Source organism: Gopherus evgoodei, chromosome 4 (genome assembly GCF_007399415.2).
Source record: "Gopherus evgoodei ecotype Sinaloan lineage chromosome 4, rGopEvg1_v1.p, whole genome shotgun sequence".
Lineage (NCBI taxonomy): Eukaryota > Metazoa > Chordata > Testudines > Testudinidae > Gopherus > Gopherus evgoodei.
The window spans coordinates 104,213,458-104,236,547 of record NC_044325.1 but is presented as its reverse complement, the minus strand read 5'-3'; the positions used below and the strand labels follow the sequence as shown (position 1 = coordinate 104,236,547).

General features: G+C 44.9%; 1 protein-coding gene across 3 annotated transcripts in view; it reads right to left on the bottom strand.

Moving 5' to 3' along the window:
* TRIM66 (tripartite motif containing 66) overlaps positions 1–23,090 on the bottom strand; it is an 81,515-nt gene that overhangs the window by 31,352 nt on the left and 27,073 nt on the right. For 2 of the 3 annotated variants that reach the window (XM_030560434.1, XM_030560433.1), the window contains 3 exons: positions 10,120–10,252; positions 8,541–8,657; positions 705–819 (listed from right to left, as the gene is read on the bottom strand). In XM_030560434.1, coding sequence (XP_030416294.1) covers positions 705–819; positions 8,541–8,657; positions 10,120–10,252 — 365 coding nt within the window. The remainder of the gene's footprint in view (positions 1–704; positions 820–8,540; positions 8,658–10,119; positions 10,253–23,090) is intronic. The other variant, XM_030560435.1, reaches the window with a different exon arrangement.

Sequence of the window (23,090 nt, the reverse complement as noted above, 5' to 3'; positions counted from 1 at the left end):
AAAAGGCATTGTCTGGATGGGCACTTGCTGAAAATTTGGAACCTGTTTGAACCATCAAGTAGAAAGAGACAGCAGAGCTAACAGATAGGTTCCCTTCTTATGCAACAGACACTTCCAAGTTCCACAGGAACCGACAGGAGCTCAACCCTGAAAAGTGCTGAGCACTGTGGCCCTGATCAAAGAAAGCGTTTAAGCACATGCTCAGCTTTAAGCTCAGAAGCAACCCCATTGGTATCATAGACAGACAGGCACAGAGATGGTATCAAAATGCCTGAAAGCTAAAGCATCCCGAATTGCAGGTCATTTTCTAGAATGTGGACCAGAGAGTCTAACATTCAAAGGATGGTGTAATAGGTGCCTGTGCAAACTCCACATTGGTACATGAAAACAGGAAGTCAGTGGCAATAGATTCAAGGGCATCTCAGGGTGCCATGCATTTTGTAGGCACAGACGATGTAACTACACATAAAAATATGGCTGGCCCACAAGGAGCAAATAACGTGCCATTTTTCATAGTTACCTTTCTGACTATGATCCCATTTTACGTTTGAGAGAAAAAATATTTTGTTTAACTGATACACTATAACTTACACAGGACGTATTCTTTCTTCTGGCTGGAGTTAGGATTTAACTTGCCAAGGCAATGTCAGAAAAACTCTCTTGTTAAACCAATTTTCAGTGTCACTGGTATCATTCTCACTTACCTCAAGTTGCTCTAGAAGGGTATTTGTTCGTTTATTGATTTCATTAATCAAAACCATCTTGGCCATTTTGATCTGATTTTCCACTTTTCTGTGCAAATGTTTTACTTCAAATAACCTGTGGGCAAATTATAAATACATCTTTATGAATCAATCAGCATTCCATTTATTTAGCATTTGATAGTTATTAATGGCAAGGAGAACAGATCTGAGAATTGATAACAGACTCAGGGTCTGATCCATCGTTCACTGAGGCTAATGGAACAATTCCCACTGATTTCAGTGGAACTAGATCAGACTCTTAAACACTTTCCCACTGGTCCTCTAAAATTGCTTCCTATACACAGCACAAGTCAAGAACATTTAACATTGGCAGAATTCAATTTTATTTTTTATGATTTTGATGGATAATATTGATTTTTAAGCATTTTTATTTGTATCTATTTAAATTTTCACAGTTGCACAAAATTATGATTTTTAAGTATTTGTAAAAAATTTAATCCATTTAAATTTTCACAGTTGTGGAAAATTAATGCGGTGGTCTGACAATAATTATTTAATAACAGAAGACACTGAGATTCTTCTTCAAGTGATTGCTCATATCCATTCCAGTTAGGTGTGCGCGCTACGCGTGCACGCTCGTCGGAAGATTTTTACCCTAGCAACTCTTGTGGGTCGGCAGGTCGCCCCCTGGAGTGGCGCCGTCATGGCGCTGGATATATACCCCTGCCGACCTGTCCGCTCCTCAGTTCCTTCTTACTGCCCATGTCGGTCGTTGGAACAGTGGAGCGCGGCTTAGCTGTCCTCCACTTCCCTAGCTTCTCTCTGTTCATCTGATCTCTTGTTGTGAATAGTTGACTTAGTTCTTAGTATCTTAGTTTTACAGTTTACAGTTGTTAGTTAGTGTTGTACATAGTTTAGCGGGGTTTGGGCTCGAGCCCATCCCCGCACCCGGTGCCGGGGCCCATGCCCGGTTCACCAGGGTTTAAACCGTGCTCGGCCTGTAAAAAGCCGATACCCACAAGCGATTCCCACGACTCTTGCTTAAAGTGCCTCGGGGAATCACATATCTCCGACAAGTGCCACATTTGCAAGGCCTTTAAGCCGCAGACTAAAAAGGAAAGGAACTTTCGGTTAAAGACTCTCCTTATGGAGGCAGCCCTTAACCCTCCGTCCTCGGCACCAAGCGCTGACAGCGCTTCTCCGGCACCGGACCACGCTGGCCCCGCCAAGACACCTCGGCACCGGCCTTCTCCGGTGCAGGGACCTGATCGAAGGCCTTCATCCTCTTCCACGCCCTCGGTGCAGACTCGCCCGGATTGCCTGGCATCTACCCATGCCACGGCACCGACACCTGTGGTACCATCGACTCCAGTCCTGAGAGGGCCGTCGAGTCCGGTCCAGAAGAGCTCCCCGGTGAGACCCGTGGTCGAGCTGACGGTCCCCTCCACGCCGGAGACATTCTCCTCAGCCAGGGACCTTATAGCCATGACTGAATCGGCCCTGCCTCAACCCCCAGCACCACCGTTGCGGGTTCTCCAGTCCAGAGGCAAGCCTGCCGCTATGAGGCCTCCTTTGCTGGAGTCGACAAGCTGGCACCGATCCCAATCCAGATCTCAGCACTGCTCCAGATATTGCAGCCGGTCCCGATCTCGACGCTGCTCGCAGTCCCGTCACCGCTCACCCAGGCGGCACCAGTCATACTCGAGGCGCAGATCCACCTCTCATCCTGGTTGGTACTCTCGGTACTATTCCAGCTCCAGGCACCCCTCCCGGCACCAAGACTCTCGCAGCCGGTCCCGTCGTAGACGATCGAGATCCAGGTCGACCTCCCGGCACCGCGCTGGTTGCAGGTCCCAGTCTCGTTCTCAGCACCGATACGATTTCCGGTACCGAAACCCGGCACCCAGGAGATCTCCAACGACGGGAGTGAGGGACTCATACCAGCCTCACGCGGCTCCTCCATGGCCGTCCCGTCAACCATCCCTGTCCTCTCAGGCGGACAGTGTATACACCCCGGACACCGACGTGCCTGCCGCCTTGTTCAGCGAGCCTCAGCCTCAAGAGCATGGTCCGCAGCAGTGGGGGTTCTGGACACCCTGGGCATACCATCAAGCCCAAGGCCCTCCCCCAGGTCCATCGCATTCCACAGCCTTGGAAAACAGGGCACCGGAGGCCACGATTACCCGCCCTCCCCCTCCTGCTATGGAGGAAGGGGTGACCCAGCCACAGGACTCAGAGCTCCCCAGGGAGACGGACACTATGCTTCAGGCAGAGCCCTCTTCAGACCCGCTCGTTCCAGTTCTCTCATCTTCGTTCTCTCCTGACGAGGCGGTGGCTGGAACCTCGTCAAGCAGCCCTCCTCCAACTGACCTCAGGGCCCACCAGGACCTCCTCAGGTGTGTTGCACAGAACATGAATTTACAAGCCGAGGAGGTCCCAGAGGTCCAAGATCCAGTGGTGGACATACTGTCATCCGATGCCCCCACTAGAGTGGCTCTCCCATTTATAAAAACCATACAGGCCAATGCCACTACAATATGGCAGTCTCCGGCCTCTGTTCCGCCTGCTGCACGAGGAGTAGAGCGCAAGTATATGGTGCCCTCAAACGGCTATGAATATCTATATGTACATCCTCCTCCTTGCTCCCTCGTCGTCCAGTCGGTTAATGAGAAGGAGCGCCATGGCCAGCAGGCACCAGCCCCTAAATCGAAGGACGCGAGACGTATGGACTTGCTTGGGCATAAAGTTTACACTGCGGGAGCTCTCCAGCTCCGGGTGTCCAACCAGCAAGCTCTCCTTAGCCGCTATAGCTACAATACCTGGGCGGCGGCGGACAAATTTAAGGAGCTGCTTCCACAGGATGCACGGCAGGAGTTCTCTGCGATCCTCGATGAGGGGAAAAAGGTTGCGAGAACCTCCTTCCAAGCTTCCCTGGACGCCGCGGACTCAGCCGCCAGGACTCTGGCCTCTGGCGTGACTATGTGCCGTATCTCGTGGCTGCAGGTCTCTGGCCTCCCCCCGGAGCTCCAGCACATGATTCAGGACCTTCCGTTCGAGGGTCAAGGGCTATTTTCAGACAAAACTGACCCTAGGCTGCAGAGCCTAAAAGACAACAGGTTCATTATGCGTTCGTTAGGGATGCACACGCCTGTAACTCAGCGCAGGCCCTTCCGACCCCAACAGCACCGCCCTTACCCTCAACCTCGGCAGACACAAGACTTTGCCAGACGGCGAGGCAGAAACGGCCGCCAGAGACAATCAGGCAACCAAGGGGGCCAGAACCAAAGCTCCTCCGAGCCTCCCCCCGGGCCAAAACCTTCCTTTTGAAGGTGCGCCCGAGGGCGTTATACCAGTTTCTTTGAAGGATCTGTCCCCGCCCTTTTCCAACCGGCTTTCCTTCTTCCTCCCTGCATGGTCCCAGCTAACGTCAGATCGTTGGGTCCTACGCACGTTGGAACTTGGATACCATCTGCAATTTATTTCAACCCCCCCCCACCCTCCTCCCTCTTCAGGGACCCCTCTCACGAGCAACTCCTCCTACAGGAAGCGCAAGCGCTCCTCGCCAAAGGAGCCATAGAGGAGGTACCAGAGCACGAATGGGGCAAGGGGTTTTATTCCCGCTACTTCCTGATCCCCAAGGCGAAGGGAGGTCTCAGACCAATCCTTGATCTGCGGGAACTCAACAGATACATGGTAAAGTTGAAGTTCCGTATGGTATCCCTGAGGACCATTATCCCATCCCTGGATCCTGGAGACTGGTATGCCGCCCTCGACATGCAAGATGCCTACTTCCACATAGCCATCTTTCCACCTCACAGGAGGTTCCTTCGGTTCATGGTCAGCCAGCAGCATTTTCAGTTCGCGGTCCTCCAGTTCAGCCTCTCTACAGCCCCAAGGGTATTCACCAAATGTATGTATGTAGTCACCGCCCACCTTCGCCGCAGTCGGATACATGTCTTTCCGTATCTAGACGATTGGCTTATCCGTGGGATCGCCGAGACGCGAGTCCTCAGTCACGTCCGCATTGTCAAGAACCTTTTCCTACATCTAGGTCTAATGATCAATGTGGAAAAGTCAACTCTAATCCTCACTCAGAGGATAGAGTTTATTGGTGCCACCTTGGACTCGACTCTTGCCAAAGCCTGCTTACCACTGCCACGGTTCCAGGCTCTCACGGTCATCATCCGGAGGCTGCAAGCGGCGCCACTAACTTCGGTACGCACTTGCCTCGCTCTCTTGGGCCACGTGGCGGCCTGCACTTTCGTAACGAACTACGCACGACTGCGCCTATGGCCCCTCCAATCCTGGCTCAACTCGCAATATCGTCCAGCCAGAGATCCTATGGACATGGTCGTCACCATTCCCTCGAACATGTTAGACTCCTTCCAGTGGTGGCTAGATCCTGCCATGGTGTGTGCGGGGCTCCCGTTCCACCCGCCCCAACCCTCGGCGTCCCTGACAACAGACACATCGTCCCTCGGTTGGAGGGCTCACCTCGGGCACCTATGCACCCAAGGCCGTTGGTCACCTCACGAGCTGGACCTCCACATCAATGTCCGAGAGCTGAGAGCGGTCTGCCTCGCTTGTCAGACATTCCGGCAACACTTGCAGGGCCGTTGTGTATCGGTATTCACCGACAACACAACAGCCACGCACTATATAAACAAACAGGGCGGCACGAGATCTTCACCCCCGTGCCAGGAAACCTTACAACTATGGGACTTCTGTATAGTCCATTCCATACACCTTGTTGCATCCTTTCTCCCAGGAGTTCGGAACACGCTGGCGGATCGCCTAAGCAGATCCTTCCTGTCCCACGAATGGTCGCTTCGCCCGGACGTTGCTCTTTCACTCTTCTGGAAGTGGGGGTTTCCCCGGATAGACCTCTTTGCATCCTGTGGAACAGGAAATTCCAGGCGTTCTGCTCCTTTCAAGGTCTCTCACCGGGGTCAATGGCGGACGCCTTCCTTGTGCCATGGACGACGCACCTGCTCTATGCCTTTCCACCGTTTCCACTCATCCACAAGGTCCTACTGAAAGTGCACAGGGACAAAGCCCACTTAATCATGATAGCTCCAGCGTGGCCTCGGCAGCACTGGTACACCATGCTGCTAGACCTATCCGTAGCCGACCCTGTTCCCCTGCCTCTTCACCTGGACCTGATTACCCAGGACCACGGCAAGCTCCGGCACCCGGACCTTCAGTCGCTCCACCTCAAGGTGTGGCTTCTGCGTGGCTGACTCGCTCTGAGCTGCGTTGCTCCACCCCGGTGCAGCAGGTACTCCTGGGTAGCAGGAAGCCTTCCACTAGAGCTACATATTTGGCCAAGTGGAAGTGCTTCACATGCTGGTGTGTGGAGCTTTCTTCCTGCTTCCTGCTGAGCTATCCATATCTAACATCTTGGATTACCTCTGGTCCCTCAAACAACAGGGCTTGGCGGAATCATCTCTGAGGGTCCACTTGGCAGCCATCTCTACATTCCACCCAGGAGAGGATGGTCGCTCGGTGTTTTCCCATCCGATGGTGTCTAGGTTCCTTAAGGGCCTAGAGCGCCTCTACCCTCAGGTACACCGCCCTGACCCAACATGGGATCTTAACCTGGTTCTTGCCAGACTTATGTCCCCTCCATTTGAACCATTAGCAACATGCTCCCTTCTCTACCTCTCCTGGAAAACCGCTTTCCTGGTAGCCATCACGTCCACGAGACGGGTTTCGGAACTTCGGGCCCTCACAGTGGACCCCCCATATACGGTGTTCCACAGAGACAAGGTGCAGTTGCGACCACATCCAGCCTTTCTTCCCAAGATGGTATTGGCCTTCCACATTAACCAGGAGATCTTCGTCCCGGTTTTCTTCCCAAAACCGCATTCGTCTCACAGGGAGCAGCAGCTACACTCCCTTGACGTTCATAGAGCGCTTGCTTTTTATATAGAACGAACTAAGCCATTCCGCAGAACCCCCCAACTCTTTGTCACAGTGGCTGAGCGGATGAAAGGGCTTCCTGTCTCCTCGCAGCGCATTTCCTCCTGGGTAACGTCGTGCATCCGCGCCTGTTACGACTTGGCTCATGTCCCATCAGGCCACATGACTGCACACTCCACCAGGGCTCAAGCATCATCAGCTGCTTTCCTCGCGCACGTGCCCATGAAATCTGCCGGGCAGCGACCTGGTCCTCGGTCCACACTTTCGCCTCCCACTATGCCCTGGTTCAGCAGTCTAGGGATGATGCAGCCTTCGGCTCCACCATATTGCACTCTGCGACATCTCACTCCGACCCCACCGCCTAGGTAAGGCTTGGGAATCACCTAACTGGAATGGATATGAGCAATCACTTGAAGAAGAAAAGACAGTTACTCACCTTTGTAACTGTTGTTCTTCGAGATGTGTTGCTCATATCCGTTCCACACCCGCCCTCCTTCCCCACTGTCGGAGTAGCGGATGGGTCGGCAGGGGTATATATCCAGCGCCATGGCGGCACCACTCCAGGGGGCGACCTGCCGACCCACCAGAGTTGCTAGGGTAAAACCTTCCAACGAGCGCGCACACCTAACTGGAATGGATATGAGCAACACATCTCGAAGAACAACAGTTACAAAGGTGAGTAACCGTCTTTTCAATAAATTAAACCTTTATAACCATTAAACACAAATTGCCAATGTCACATGTCCATGTACAAAGTAAATATAATTAAATCAAACTCTCACTAAGTTCTCAAGCAGCATTTTTCTTATTTTGCCAATCTGTAAATTTCAATGATCATCACTGGAAATGTTTTGGTTTTGGTTTGTACAGTGAAATTAATGTTTACTGACATTTCCTGATAAGCCTAAGAATATTCTACATGCTTTATTCTTCTCCCTAGGGAACAGAGAAAACTACATCTACCCTCTGCATACAAGAAACCCTCATATGGTTCAGATGGACAACTGACAAAAGAAGGGCAAAATAAAGAAAAACAATAGTCTCAAACAAATATGTTTAATTTACCTTCAGAAAAATTAATGTCTAATTAATTGCTGCATACTACACTACAGTATAGATGGATTTATATGGCTTTGAGGGTTTTAAAAGTGATCTCAACTTTTCCATTAATTGGACTGACAGCAAACAAACCCAGCATAAGTAACTGAACATCAGTTCATAAAGTGAACTATCTTCTACTGTTACACCATTTAGGCTACATTTACACTAGAGATCTTACAGCGGCACAGCTGTACTAATGCAGCTGTGCCACTGTAAGATCTTTCGTGTAGCTGTCCTATGCCAATGGGAGAGCTCTCCCATTGATATAATTAAACCACCCAGAATGAGTGGCGGTAGCTATGTCAGTGGGAGAAACTCTCCTGTCAAATAGCGCTGTATTACACTACCACTTATATTAGTGAAACTTATGTCATTCTGAGAGGTGTTTTTTTCACACTCCTGAGCAACATAAGTTTTGCCAGCATAAGTGCTAATGTAGACATGGCCTTAAGTTCATGTCTTTAATTGCAGCTTGGTTGCCAGGTTTCTTGAAAAAACAAGTACTAGAGTTTTATATAATCGATAGCTCTGATCTTTTCCTGTTCTACTTCGGTATTACTAGATAATATCAAAATATCTTTGGAAGTTGCAAGCAATTGTCATATGCTCCTTCAGCCTGCCCCAGTTCTGTAGTACTGAGAAATGGCATCTTTGCCTGTTTAACTGCATATGTATATTTGAGATATTTAATCTACCTATTATTTTCTACTTTTAAAGAAAACAAATCTAGCATCTTTAGGTACCACTGGTTAGCTACATTTTTAGCTGAAATAGGATTTTTACTGAATACCTCCTTTCATGTGCAACAGTTACCTGTCTTCAATCTGTTTAGCTGAGACCTGCATCCCAGTTTTTCTCTCTTCCACTTTGGCTGTTACATTTTCTAGGATAACCCTCTGATTTTGCAAAGCCTCTTCAAGATGCATGAACCTGGGAAAGGAGGAAAGTTTTCACATGATTTCCTGTTCACAAATTAGTCATTCATTAAGTCTTTCCTAAATATTTTTCCTTCTTTGCTCACTAACAATAAGGCATTGTTGTTACTTAGCAGATTAATAATAAATCAGAATAGAATTAAGAGCTCAGTTGTGCCTGCCAGGACACACTGAAAGCTGCACCAATCCCAAAAGAACTTGCCCATTGTTATTTTCCACCTGCTGCTACACTCTTTTACTGGATGAAGTTTACTATTTCTCTCTGTGTGGCCAGCAAGCTCTGCTGGTGAGCACATAGAGCAGAGCAATGGGCTTTCCTCCACAGCCTCTGGAGGGCTATGAACCCCCAACAAGGGAGTTGGAAAGAAACAATCCCTACACGCCCCCACAAAGATTCCAGATATGCCTGGCTTTTACATGGGTCCTTGCACCCTTCTTCTCCTCTACACAAACGTCCATGCATGGTCTTGCCTTAAGTAAGTGCATGTGCCTAAACTCTAGATAAAAACATAGTTGGGATCAATCTATTTAGGAGAGGAGCAACTAGGGACACACACACATACAGTTAGAGAAGCCAGGTTTGTATTTCATATGGATTTATTTCAAAAAAATATTCTTTGCTAATATATGCCATACAAACCTTACAGGCCACATTACTAGCTCACACCCTGAGCTGCTGGACTGCACTGAGAAACTAGTATTTATAGAAAAATTTCAAAGGGACCTCAATCTGAGCATCCAAAATTGTGCACCAAAACCTCAAAAAGCACTCATCCTGTATTTGCACATTCACACCACATCTACCACCTAAACACACAGACTGTCTCCACAAATATAGGCTGCAGTAAAACAGATGTGTCAGTTTCACTGCCCACATTTACTTGCTTCCCATATTCTGCTTCCCTTCTAACCCCTTGCCATGCTCCCACCTTCCCTTCCAATCACAAACCCTCTATATCCCACCCATTAGTACCCAAACAGTCACAGACTCACCTCACAAAAATCTCCTTCAATTTCGACATAAGAACTTCCCATGGTGCGCACACACCTTCTCACAATCACAGTCAAACTCAAAATGTTGACCTCAAAATATTTTTTTGTAAAAATAATACATTATTGACTCTTTAAATAAAAGTACGTCTATTGGTGAGATGTCTTAACTATGCCAAGGCCAGAATTCAGGTTAGAATCTGTTTGTGAGGAACTGGATGTGCACATGGAGGTTGGGTAGATACTGGAATTGGAAGGGTATGAGCTGCAGAGTCTGTGAGCGGGTCTGGGTATTAAGTTGTTGGGTGCAAGGCATGTGAATTGAGTTTGGCATGCCCGTTAAAGTTGTATTAACCTGTGATTTCCTTGATTTTTGGTGACTATATTGATAACAAATGCAGCTCTGCAACCTCGAGGCCATGTTAACTGTTTTTAGGTGGGGTCAATAAGGAATTCACGTTTGGTACCTGTGTTCCTTGTGTTCGGTCAGAAGGCAGTTGCGGCAAGTAAGGACATCACAGGTCTCACAAAACAGTTTAAGGCTCTCTTGACAGTGGATTGGACAAAACAAGGAAAACTCATTTGCTCCCCCTTCAGTTCCTGGAGAATATAAGACAGTGGAGCACTGAACACTAATTGTAACTGTGGTACTGCAAAGCTGCCTTGGTTTTGCCTTTTACATATTGCAGTGTTGCCAACTCTCATGATTTTATGGCAAATCTTGATGTTGTTCTTAAAGCCTCAGCTCTTGGAGTCACGTGAGACTGACTTTTTAAAAAACATGAAAGTTAAGTTTCTCATGTAAGTTTCTAGCCTTTATGGCTGCAGAGCAAAACTTGAAAACATGACCTGAGTGCAGCCTAAAGGCTCAGAAACCAGATTACAAAGAAAAACAACTCAAACTGTAATATTTTTGAAATCTCATGATTTAAGACAATTTCATGATTTAGGGCGGGGTTGATTCATTATTTTTGAATGCTTGAAGTTGGCAATACTGATACTATTACAAAGAAACTGGTGTAACATGCAGTAAAATAAATATGTTAAGTGAATCCAAAGTCAGGAAAGAAGCAAGGAGATTGTTTATTCCTAAAAAGGTGTCTCTGGGGTTTTCTCTGCACTCATGTTTGGCTTCTGTGGTCAAATGCAGCACTACATAAACTTCAACAACTTGTGATTCCTACACCTGCTCCTGCACACTAAAACAGGGTAAGCATTATTCCCTAAACAGGAGTGATAAGCAATGCACCGTGGAACTGCAAAGTGGGAGGCTTGCATGTATGCAATCTATACTTGCCTTCCTCCACATGTGGAGGAATTGCTTGAGAAAGACAGCGTGAGAGTAGGGTGAGAGAGAACTCAAAGGAATGGTGAAACGAGAGTAACCAAGCCCCTTTCTAGAATTATATGCTCGCAAGTGCATCTGTGTTGAAAACTCAGAAGCTGTTTTCTTGAATCCCAGAGGCTTCAGATAAGCGTTCAGACTTGAAATATCTAACTTAGCCCACCCACCTAAACATTTTAAAGTTCACCCGTCACGAGTTCATAATAGGGCAAAAGCAGTTTATCAAGCACATTTTCATCTGTGGAGACCCAAGCTTAGGTTTCAAGTGAAAATAAATGTAATATCTCCATAATAGTTCCACTTCATGCACATCACCAAAACATCACAGAGTTTGGCATGACAGGCAGTCTTTGCTGCAGAGACGCTGAAGGCTCAAACAGGTCAGGACTAAGGTGTTGTCACAGAACTATGCTGAGGAATTCACACAGCCCCGGCCCATAACATGGCTGATTTTATTAGGTCTTTTATAAGCATTACATGGGGGGGGAGGCACATAATCACATCCCCAAAGGAACAGCCTTGTGGAGACTGTGTCCTGTGTTTTCACCATCTCTCAAAAACTTCACTGAAGTTACCAACTCTAGATTAATAGTCTTCAATTCCCTATTTATAAAAATGTAGATTATAATACTTCCTTTCTTCAACACTTTGCCTGGTATATCTGTCAGACGCTAAGTGATTTGGGGCAGTGACTGCTTCTTACTATGTGTCAATAAAATCCCCAAATCAGGCCATTATGGGGCATCTGGGCACTGCTGTAATACAAACAAATAATAATACCAACAACATTAATCTGACAACAAAGAAATGGTGTACAACAGGCCAGTGACCAATATGGTGACTAAGCTTTTGTGCAGTCAAATCACAAGAAGAATCCAGAGATTTGTCTTGAAGCTGGTGACATCTTTGTTTCACAGGATCTTGCCAGTGAAGAAAAAAAGAAGGATCAGTCAGAGAGTGTGAACTCTTGCCATCTCAAGCAGATCCCTAGTTCACTGTGTGCTTACGTATGCAAAAAGATATCACCCTGCCCACAACTGAGTCTCTCTCTGATGTACTGTATAATATATATCCATTCTTCCTTAGGTGAGCCAAGAAGTTTGGTCCAGAGAGCCAAACTATTTCTAAATTGAGAAGTGTGGGTTTTAGCTCAAGCCCATTGCTAATACATATTTGCAGACAATTTTTCTTTTAACATGCATCAAGCACGTTCCTCCCTGTTCTAATTCAGTCACATAATGCTAGTTTCAAAGTCATGATATAAAAGGCACAATAGACCCATGAGGTTTGCTTACAGTGAGGCCCTTCTTGTTTCTGACACTCAGAATAAAATTATGGATGGATAGAATCCATCCCCTGCCTCGGGACAGCATGAATCTGAGCAGTTAAAAATCAAGTGTCTTATTGCCTTCTTGGCTAGATTTCCAGCCTATTCTCATTATTGATGATTAGGTTCATTTACTTCCTCAAAATTCAAAGTTATCTTTCTTTCCACCCTGGATTTAATGTGTAATAAGATAATTTGTACGAGGTACTAGATCAAGATTTTTATGCAATAGCATTGCATATTTTACATTTTTGATGCATTAGTCATCATGGTGTCATGTTTTATTTTTCATGATGTATAATTACCTGACATTTTTGTTTGGTATTATCCCTGCGTAAAATTTTACTAAACAGTAGTATTAAAAAATGGAAGGTGAGCCTGAATTTTATTCATCCCTCCCCTAATAGCCTTCTGTGTATCCAAGAAAGAATTCATGCTTCATGAATTCACAATCCCATGTTTTCAATGGGTCTAGTTTCTGTGCAACACTTGCTTATGCATTAAAAACCCCACCTCTGCAAAAATCAAGCAATTAGATGTTCAAGGGTGATTTTCCTCTATCTTATTAGAGCAGTGTACCAAATGCAGTGAGTAACATAATCTGTACCTCAGATTTCATAATCTGAAAAACATTTAGAGATGTTCTGTGTCCCATCTCCCAGGCAGGCTCTTGAAGGGCAGGATGGTTATATTGTGAAAGTACGGGACCAAGGCTACCCCTGCTGTCTGGGTTTTGAGGACAATGCAAATAGCTCTTGCTTATAGTAGGAACTGTTTTTTAAGGTCAAACTAGTCCAAGTACAATGAAAGACTCTTATTTACAGTCATATAGTAAAAGCTTCTACTTTGCTTTCTCCCTTTGAAAGATCTGTAGCCTACTGGTGATTTAAATCATTCTGAAGAAATCAATGTTTTCTCAGTATGTCAGATTTAAAAGACAGCCACTTTTCAAATGGAAACTAGGGAGATACCCTTGTCAGCTACAATCACACAGATTCAAAGCCACATCACTCTAGTAACTCCTAGGACTCAATAAACATATCAGGTGCCAACTGGCAATCTCATTACACTGCTTGCATTCTACACTTACTTTTATTCCCAGTTCAGAACTATGCTCTCCATGTGGGAATCATAGCTACCACAATCCAAATCAGTTTATTGAGCATCATATCAATAGTAGTAAGGAATCATTTGCCCTATGTACTGGCACTACCATCAATTTCCTTCAGAATGAGAGTTTTGAAACAGATGAAGAACATAACTATCTAATTCACAGAAGCTTAAAATGGGCATTTTTAACTCTTTATTTAACACAAAAAAAGATGAACATATATTCACCATTTTGGATCACCATTTCCAAGGCCTGCATACAGTAATTGTCCATATCTTAAACAAATATAAGAGTGTGATCTCTGTGTGTATGTTTACACTGCAATTAAAAACCTGCAGCTGACCCTTGCCAGCTGCCTCAGACTCACAGGACTTGAGCTAAGGGGCTGTTTGATTGTGGTGTAAATGTTTGGGCTCAGGCTGCAATGCAGCTCTCGGACCCTCCACACACACCTCGCAGGGACATCTACACCATAATTAAACAACCCTTTGGCTTGAGCCTGGCAAGACTGAAGTTGGCACGAGCCATTTGTGGATTTTTAATTGCAGTATAGACACACTCTGTTCAGGACCAGCGCTAGGGGTTTTAGCGCCCTAGGCGCACGGCAATTTCGCCGCCCCGCGCCCTGGTCCCGCGGCTCCGGTAGAGCTGCCGTAGTCATGCCTGCGGAGGGTCCGCTGGTCCGCAGCTCTGGTGGAGCTGCCGCAGTGGTGCCTGTGGCAGCTCCACTGGAACCGCAGACCAGCGGACCCTCCACAGGCACGACTGCGGCAGCTCCACCGGAGCCGCCTGCCGCCCCTTCCGGCAAAATGCCGCCCACCAATAATCCTGGCGCCCTAGGCGATCGCCTAGGCCGCCTAAATGGAAGCGCCGGCCCTGATCCTGTTATACTAGAAGGGTAGCTTCAATTTTCTGGCATTTGAAGATCTGGAATGTCAATTAGGGATGGGCAAAATCAACTTGCCTAATAAGATCCATCCTCCAGCTTCACAGGTTTAAAATTTGACTTGCACAAATTACATCTGAATGCATGTTCATGTTGGATAGGCTAAAAAAAAGAGCAGAGCAGAGAGAAAAAATCCAATAAAGCAATAAATACAGTATATACACTGCTTACTGGGTATTCACTTGGCACTAGCCTAACTTTTGGATGTGAGGAGTTCTTCTATGCCAAGGCTTCTATGCCATACACTTCCATTTAGCTAGGGCAAAAAAATATACTAAAAATTTAATCTCTTTGGAAAAAAAACTGGACGGGAATGAGAGGGGAAAAAAGGTTATGGTTTTATTAATCTAAAATACAGTCGGAGAAGTGTAACTTTGAACATCATGAGGTTTGCCTGGTATCAATGCAAAGCCCCTAAGTAAAAGACTTCTTCAGAGCTTACTCTCCTAAGACAGCCATTTTTTCATATAGCTTCTTATGCTGTAATAAATCTTTTTTCACATCTTCAGTGCCTATCTTGTTATCCTTGTTTATTATATTAATTTTGTGAACAGATTTAATCAAAGTTTATGTATATGGTAGTCACAGACACAAGAAGATAATTTTTTTTCAAACTATCAACAAAAATCAATCTATGAAAAAAGTACTGTAGCAGGGTGGACACCTGTCATAAACAGATAGCTAAGGGTTAATGTTCTTTTACCTGTAAAGGGTTAACAAAGGGAACCAAACACCTGACCAGAGGACCAATCAGGAAACAAGACTTTTTCAAATCTGGGTGGAGGGAAGTTTTGGATGTGAGTTCTTTGTTCTCTGTCTTGGTTCGGTGACCCTCTCGGCTCTGACAGTGATCTTTCTATCTCCAGGCTTTCTAATCTTCTGTTTCCAAGTAAGTACAAGGATAGTAAGACAATAGGTTCATATTGATTTTTTGTATTTACATGTGTGTAGTTGCTGGAATGTGTTAAATTGTATTCTTTTTGGATAAGGCTGTTTATTCATTTTTTCTGTTAAGCAATTGACCCTGTATATTGTCACCTGATACAGAGACCATTTTATGTCTTTTCCTTTCTTTTTATATAAAGCTTTCTTTTTAAGACCTGTGGATTTTTTTTTAGTGGGAGCTCAAGGGGATTGAGTCTGCAGCTCACCAGGGAATTGGTGGGAGGAAGAAGACAGGGGGGAAGAGAGAATCTCTGTGTGTTAGATTTACTAAGCCTGACTTTGCATACCTTCTGGGTGAGGGGAGAGAGACTGATCTCTCGGTACTTGTGTTTCAAGGACTTGAAGCAGGGAATCTCCGAGAGTACCCAGGGCGGGGAAATCTGGGAGGAGGTAAAGAGGGGGAAGGGAAATGGGTTATTTCCCTTTGTGGTGAGACTCAGGGCATCTGAGTCTTGGGGATTCCCCAGGGAAGGTTTTGGGGAGACCGGAGTGAGCCAGTCACTGGAATTCTGGCTGGTGGCAGCGATATCAGATCCAAGCTGGTAATTAAGTTTGGAGGTTTCATGCTAGCTTCTCATGTTCTGAACTCTAAGGTTCAGATCTGAGTAGGAGAGTTATGACAACACCCGCTCCTGCCCTGAGGGGCTTAAAACAGCCCTAGGAAAGAGCTGTGGCAGGAGAAAGCAACTACTGGGCTGATTGGGGGAAGCAGGCAGAGCTGCGGCCATGCCCCAAACAGGGCCCGACTGGCCACTATAAGAGGCTGCGAGCGAGGAGCCCAAAGAGTCTCTCTCTGCCTTTAGGGAGCGAACGAAGAAGAGAGTACCTAGATTGGAGCAGGGCTGGGGAAAGGCCAAGGGAGACGGGGAGCTCTGGCCTGGAAAGTCTCCAGGCTGCAGCCTAGTAGAATGCCAAACTGAATACAGGGGTTGCAGGGGGCAGCCCATGGGTAGGCCGAGGCAGCAGGCCCCAAAACCCCCTTGCCAGTGATGAATAGCATACACTGCAATCTGCCCCAGGGAACAGGGGCTAGTTGGTGACTGGCAGCAGCCTTACACTGAGACAAGGTGTGGGTAGTGGTGGGGGTTCCCTCTGGGTGGGAGACCCTGAGAGAAAAGGGTTACTGCCAGGGGGCAGCACCCCAGATAAGGGGGCACCAGGTCCAGGAGGGACACGGCGGCCCAGCAGCAGTGTAAGGCAGATCACTGGCCTGCAGAGGGCACTCTGAAAGCTGGATGAGCTAATTCCCGACAGAGACCAGCAGGAGGCGGTGCAGGGGGTGAATCCACACGCTTACACATACTCTTGGCCCTCACTGTACTGGCTCCCTTCTTCAGTCAATGTTAAATAAAAAACATTCCTGTCCATGATTTGCTCCAACCATTAGCCGCATTGCAGCTTCACTTTATATTCATAACCAACAATGTTACAGCCAGGCCCTCACACTGGTGTTGGAAATTCCATAAACAGGTCAGCTAACAGCATTTGTACACAGTTGGTTTGCACCAGTGTTTTCCTAACCGGGGGACGGGGGGAATATTTATTTGTATTTATACACATAGCCATTAAAAATGAGGGCCCACTCTTTGCTTTAGGTATATTTTGACAAATAGCTATACATCTATGAAACAGACCACTCCTGTAACCTTCCTCCATCTAACCCTTAATTAACATAGCCAAACCTACTAATAGTAACACAGCAGCAAAAAATACCTGGAAGATCACCCAACACAGCCTTCCAGTCACCTCCCAGCTAGAGAAAACCAAATGCCTCACAGCACGCCCTGAAAGTCAGAGCAGGGAATTGAATGAGTTCCAAAGCTTAATAGCCCTCACACCAAATGTCCAGCCAGCAGTACCCTCTTCCATACCAGTGAGTCTCCAGCACAGACATCTCCATTGATCAAAACTGTGACATTACAGAACAGGGAAGGAGGCAGTCTTTCAGGTATGTATGTTTAAGGGCATTATAGCTCTAATCCAATGCCTTCAGTTCTATCCAGTACTTAACAGATAGCCCGAAGCATTGATGACATGAGCTCCTGGTAACAAATGAGTTACTGAACTGCACAACAGCTTTACATCCCTGATTTATGTCCCAGATTAACCAAGCTGTGAATTGCTCCTTTTGTAGATTTAAAAACAATCTATTTCCCAATTTTTTCTGTTTTAGCTCTGTGTGGGGGTAGGAGTAAAATGGTGAGAACGGTTTTTAATTAAAGCCTGGAATTTGCATCTACAGGACTTGTAGCACAAATAAGCCACAAGTAGCTTTTCTGACCATTGTTTGTCAACAGTGTAAACTCACACAACATTTAATGAAAACACAAAAGGTACCCTGAGAATCAAAACAGACCTTTTCCTGCCATTAACCTGAAAATAAAACTATCCTGTCCTTGTATTCAGCACTTTTATGCTTATCCTTAGTCAAAAGTTAAAAAAAAAAATTTAAAACACACTTTGGTAATAAATTATTTACTCATATCTGTACTCAGATTATCCTAATTGGGAAAACATAAAACAATAAAAATCCCCATATAAAAGAAACTTAACTTAATAAAAATATTAAGATGGGTGAACTTGAGTGCCTGGACTTAAATGAGGATACTAGCACCATTTAAGTCCAGGCACTCGAGGTACCTATTGTGTTTTCATTAAATTACATTGCTGTTTACTTTTTGTAACTAAGCAAGAAGCCTAAAAAAAAAATCAGTGGGGGCACTGGATGATCAGGGTACTAAAAGAGTGTCCAAGGAAGACAAGACCATCGCAGAGAAATTAAATGAATTCTTTGAATCAGTTTACTCTGCAGAGGATGTGAGAGAGAGTCCCAAACGTGAGTCTTTCTTTTTAGGTGACAAATCTGAGGAACTATCCCAGATTGAGATGTTAATAGAGAAGGTTTTGGAACAAAATGATAAACTAAACAGTAATAAGTCACCAGGACTACTTGATATTCACCCAAGCATTCTGAAGGAACTCAAACATTAAATTGCAGAATTGCTAACTGTGGCTTGTAACCTATGATTTAAATCAGCCTCTGTACCAGATAACTGGTGGATAGTTAACAAGACAATGATTTTTTTTTAAAGGCTTCAGATGCGATCCTGACATTAACAAGCTGGTAAGGCTTAACTTCAGTACCAGGAAACTGGTTATAATTATAGCAAAGAGCTGAATATTAGATAGATTAAGATCATATCACTGGGGAAAAGTCAATATGGCTTTTGTAAAGAAAAATCATGCCTCACAAATCTATTAGAATTTTTTGAGGTGGTCAACAAACATGTGGACAAGGGTGATCCAATGGATGTAGTATATTTGGACTTTCAGAAAGCCTTTGACATGGTTCCTCATCAATGGCTCTTAAGCAAAGCAGGCAGTCATGGGATAAGAGGGAAGATCCTCCCATGGATCAGTAACTGGTTTAAAGATAGGAAAAAATGGGTAGGAATAAATGGTCCCTTTTCCCAGTGGAGAAGATAAATAGTGGGGTCACCCAAAGATCTGTACTGGGACCTGCGCTGTTCAACAGATTGATAAATGATCTGAAAAAAAGGGATACACATTGAGGTGGCAAAGTCTGCTGATGATACAAAATTACTCAAGATAGTTATTCAAACCTGACTGCAAAGAGTTACAAAAGGATCTCACAAAACTGAGTGACTGAGCAACAAAATGGCAGATGAAATTAAACGTTGATAAATGCAAAATAGTGCATACTAGAAAATTTAATCCCAACTACACACACAAAATGGTGGAGACTAAATTAGCTGTGATAAAGACAGAAAGAGATCTTCTAGTTGTTGTGTAAAGTTCTATGAAAACATCTTCTCGAAGTGCAGTGGCAGTCAAAAAAGCTAACGATGTTAGGAACCATTAGGAAAGAGATAAGAAGACAGAAAATATCATAAGGCCACTATATAATACATAATACACCCACACCCTGAATACTGCATGCAGTTTTGGTCTCCCCTTCTAAAAATATATATATATTAGAATTAGAAAAAGTACAGAGAAGGGCAACAAAAATGATTAGGGGTATGGAACAGCCTCCATTTGAGGAGAGTAAAAAACTGGAACTGTTCAGTTAAAAAGAATGGAACTGTTCAGCTCGGAAAAGAGATGACTGGGTGGGATCTGATATAAGTCTATAAAATCATGAATGATGTGGAGAAAGCGAATAAGAAAGTGTTATTTATCCTTTCACATAACACAAGCATTAAGGGTCACCCACCATTATTAGGCAGCAGGATTAAAACAAATAAAAGGAAGTATTTTTTCACACAACGTACAGTCAACCTGTGGAACTCATTGCCAGGGATTGTTGTGAAGGCCAAAAATATAAATGAGTTTTAAAAAAATGGATAAATTCTTGGAGCATAGGTCCATCAAGGGCTATTAGATAAAATGGTAATGGATTCAATCCCATGCTCTGATGTCCCTAAACCTCTGACTGCCAGAACATGGGACTGGATGACATGGGATGAATCAGGGGATGAAAGTACCCTGTTCTATTCATTCTCTCTGAAGCATCTGGCACTGGCCACTGATAGAAGACAGGATACTGGGCTACTGATCTGACTCAGTATGGCCATTCTTATGTTCTTACAACATGCTGTTTTATCTTTGCTTTATGCTCAGAAAACAGCCTGCCATTTCCTTGCTTGGGGTCAAATAGAACTCTAAAAACTACATTTTATGTGCTGTTTTATTTTTGACTGTTCTTCTAAAGTTTTATTTCCTTCCCTCTGTCATCTGGTAACTGATCAATAGCTCTAATATTAAGTCCCCTAATCTGTACATCTTACACAGAGAAACTCCAATTGACTTTTAGGTGAGCTTTGCCTGTACAAGGAGTTAAGGATTGGGTTCTATATAACAACTGCAAGAAAAAAGAACAGTCTTCATCTAAGCTTCTTCCTTGTTTCTGTCCTTTATAGCTAAAGTGATTGTGCAGCATTTTCTAAAATGGACTTAGATGTCTTTTGGGTCTCCTTTATGTTCTACTTTCTGCCTTTCACGCACTTTCTGCTCAGTCTCTCTAACACACACAAAACCATACATGAGAAAGATGCATTGATTTAACTGAAGGTGTGAACTTAGGCTATATGTACACTAGCACTTTTGTTGGAAAAAACGTATGTCGCTCAGGGCTGTGAAAAAAAACCATACCCCTGACCGACATAAGTTACATTGACAGAAGTGCCAGTGTGGACAATGCTACGTTGGCAGGAGATGCTCTCCTGCTGACATAGCTACTGCTGCTTGTTGGGGTGGTTTAATTATGTTGACGGGAGAGCTCTCTCTGTCGGCACAGAGTGGCTACATGAGAGATCTTTCAGCAGCATAGCTGCATCGGTACAGCTGTGCTGCTGTAAGGTAGCTAGTGTAGACACAGCCTTAAAACAGTTTAGTTAAACTGGTGTAAAATCCTACTGCAAAATACTTTACAGTTTATGAATAGCTAATATCAGTTTAGCTTAATTTGTTCCTAACCAACTTAAGCTAAATAGATATTTCACACACAAAACTGCATAAAAAATATTAAGTTGCAAAGTCAAAAATTCAAAAGTTAGGAAATGCCAGAATTAACATTGATGTGCAACCTTACTTAGGCCCCCTTATGTGTATGCATTGATACAAGCTTTAATTATATATCATATCACACTAGTTTTTCCACAGGACCACTGCTTCCTTCATTGCACAGAAGAGCCAGTACTCACTTAATGAGCACCTTTTCTATATTTTGTTTACCCTCATTGTTCAACGTGTGGCCCCAGGCCTTATTTACTGCACGCTATTCAAACCCTTCTCTGAAGACAGAATTATTAATTTCCTCATGGCCATTTCTATGGTGCTCATTACTACGTATTAGAGAGCTTCACAAATATTAATTCATTTATCTTCACAACACTCTGGTGAGATGAGGGGGTATTATCTCCACTTTACACATGGGGAACTGAGACAGAGACAAATTAAGGTCCAACGGGTCCACTAATTTTGGGTGTCAAGTTGAGCTGTCTAGGACCGGATTTTAGAATAGGTTTTTTTTTTTTTTAAGTACTTTATATATTCAATGCACAGCTCCCATTGATTTCAGCTGCAGCTGTGAGCATGCAGCACTTCCTCAAATCAGACCCCAAGATCTCAAATCATGCACCCAGAAAATAAGGAATACACAATTAGTGACCACTTGTGAAAAGTCTGATGTAAGTGACTTTACTAGCATCACACAGGAACTCTGTGGCAGAAGCAGGTATAGAATCCAATTCTTCAGGGTAGCATTCAACTGCCTAAACCATGAGGCCATCTTTTCTCTTCCTGCCATCCCCTGCCTCATTCATTACACACCTTCCAATTTCTGCAACAAATGATAACAGACACAGATAACAGCTTCTTCGTGATATACAACTTCCTAACGTTTGATTACTTGCCGTTGCAACTTTAATGTTCTTTTAACATAGATTGTATGCAATTTCCTAAGTCTTAAAAAAAAAAAGCAAACTGAAAAAAACAGAAATTCATAACGACACCCAGATGGCTCATCAGCACAGCTGGAACCTTCAGATCACCGCAAGACCTCTACCACTTGAGGTAATGGAGTAACTGATAGCAGTAGTAGGTCATCATCCTCCATGTGGACAAGCATTACAGGGGAAGGGGAGACAGACTCTGCCAGTGAACTTCAGCTACTTGCTGGAAGTAGAGGAATGATCGGACTCAGGAATCTTGGGTTTCATTCCAGGCTCTGGAGGGAATCATGCTACAGCGATCACAGCCTCTTCTGTCTACTACCTGCAAGATGGACCCCTTCATCCCAGTCCCAATCGTCTCTTCCTCATCCCTGAATCCTCAAATCAGTCCCAGTCTATCTGTATACTCAGTCCCAATCTCCACGCCTTAGTCTTCTCATTCCAGTCCCAATCTCTTTGCCCAGCCAGTCCCACTTCTTCCCCCATACACCAGCTCCTCGTCAGATCTGTCTTCCGTCCTCCCTCAACTGGTTCTCAGGCTCCTTTTGCAGTCATTCCCAGTCCCTCCCTCTGACCCCACCTCCTCATCCAATCTCATTGTCTCCCTGTCCCAGTCTCCTTGTCCAACGTGTCCCAATCTCCTCCTCTCCGCCAGTTTCTCTCTTCCCCTACCCCTATCTTCAATATCAGTCTCAGCTGGCTCCTTGCTCCAATCTATTCCTTTCCCGTCCATTTGGTCTAGATTTTGTCCCCTCTGCATTCTTGTCAGGCAGCTTCCTCCTTCATGCTGCCTGGGCACCAGCAGAGATGTCACAGAAAGCACAGGAGAGCCAGGCTTCCTAACGAGGCCTGGACCTACTATTATAGGGCAAATCTGGCCCTGACCCAGCAGCCCTGGGCCAGAGAACACACAGTTGCTCTGTGAGGATAAAAAAGCATTGCCCAGTCAAACATAAGAGCTGCGAGGGGATGAGCATGCTCATTGAGCACAGACTCTTCAGTGATTTTTAGCTGCTAAACTAAGAAATCTCTACTGAACATGTGCAAACTGATATGTTTTTCAAAGGAAGTCCCTGCTCCAAATCCCAGAGGTGCTAGATCTTCTCAAAGGTGGCCAGAATTCTTTTAAATAGCAAAACAGTGTATTTTTCCCTAGCCTCATTCTTGGAAATGACTGAACCATACAGACTTTCAACTTTCCAAAAATATTCAGCTTGAGACAGACTCCCAGCGTGGAACATTTCAGCCAGAATGGTTAAAGTTTGGCACAGTTATAACCAACTGAATA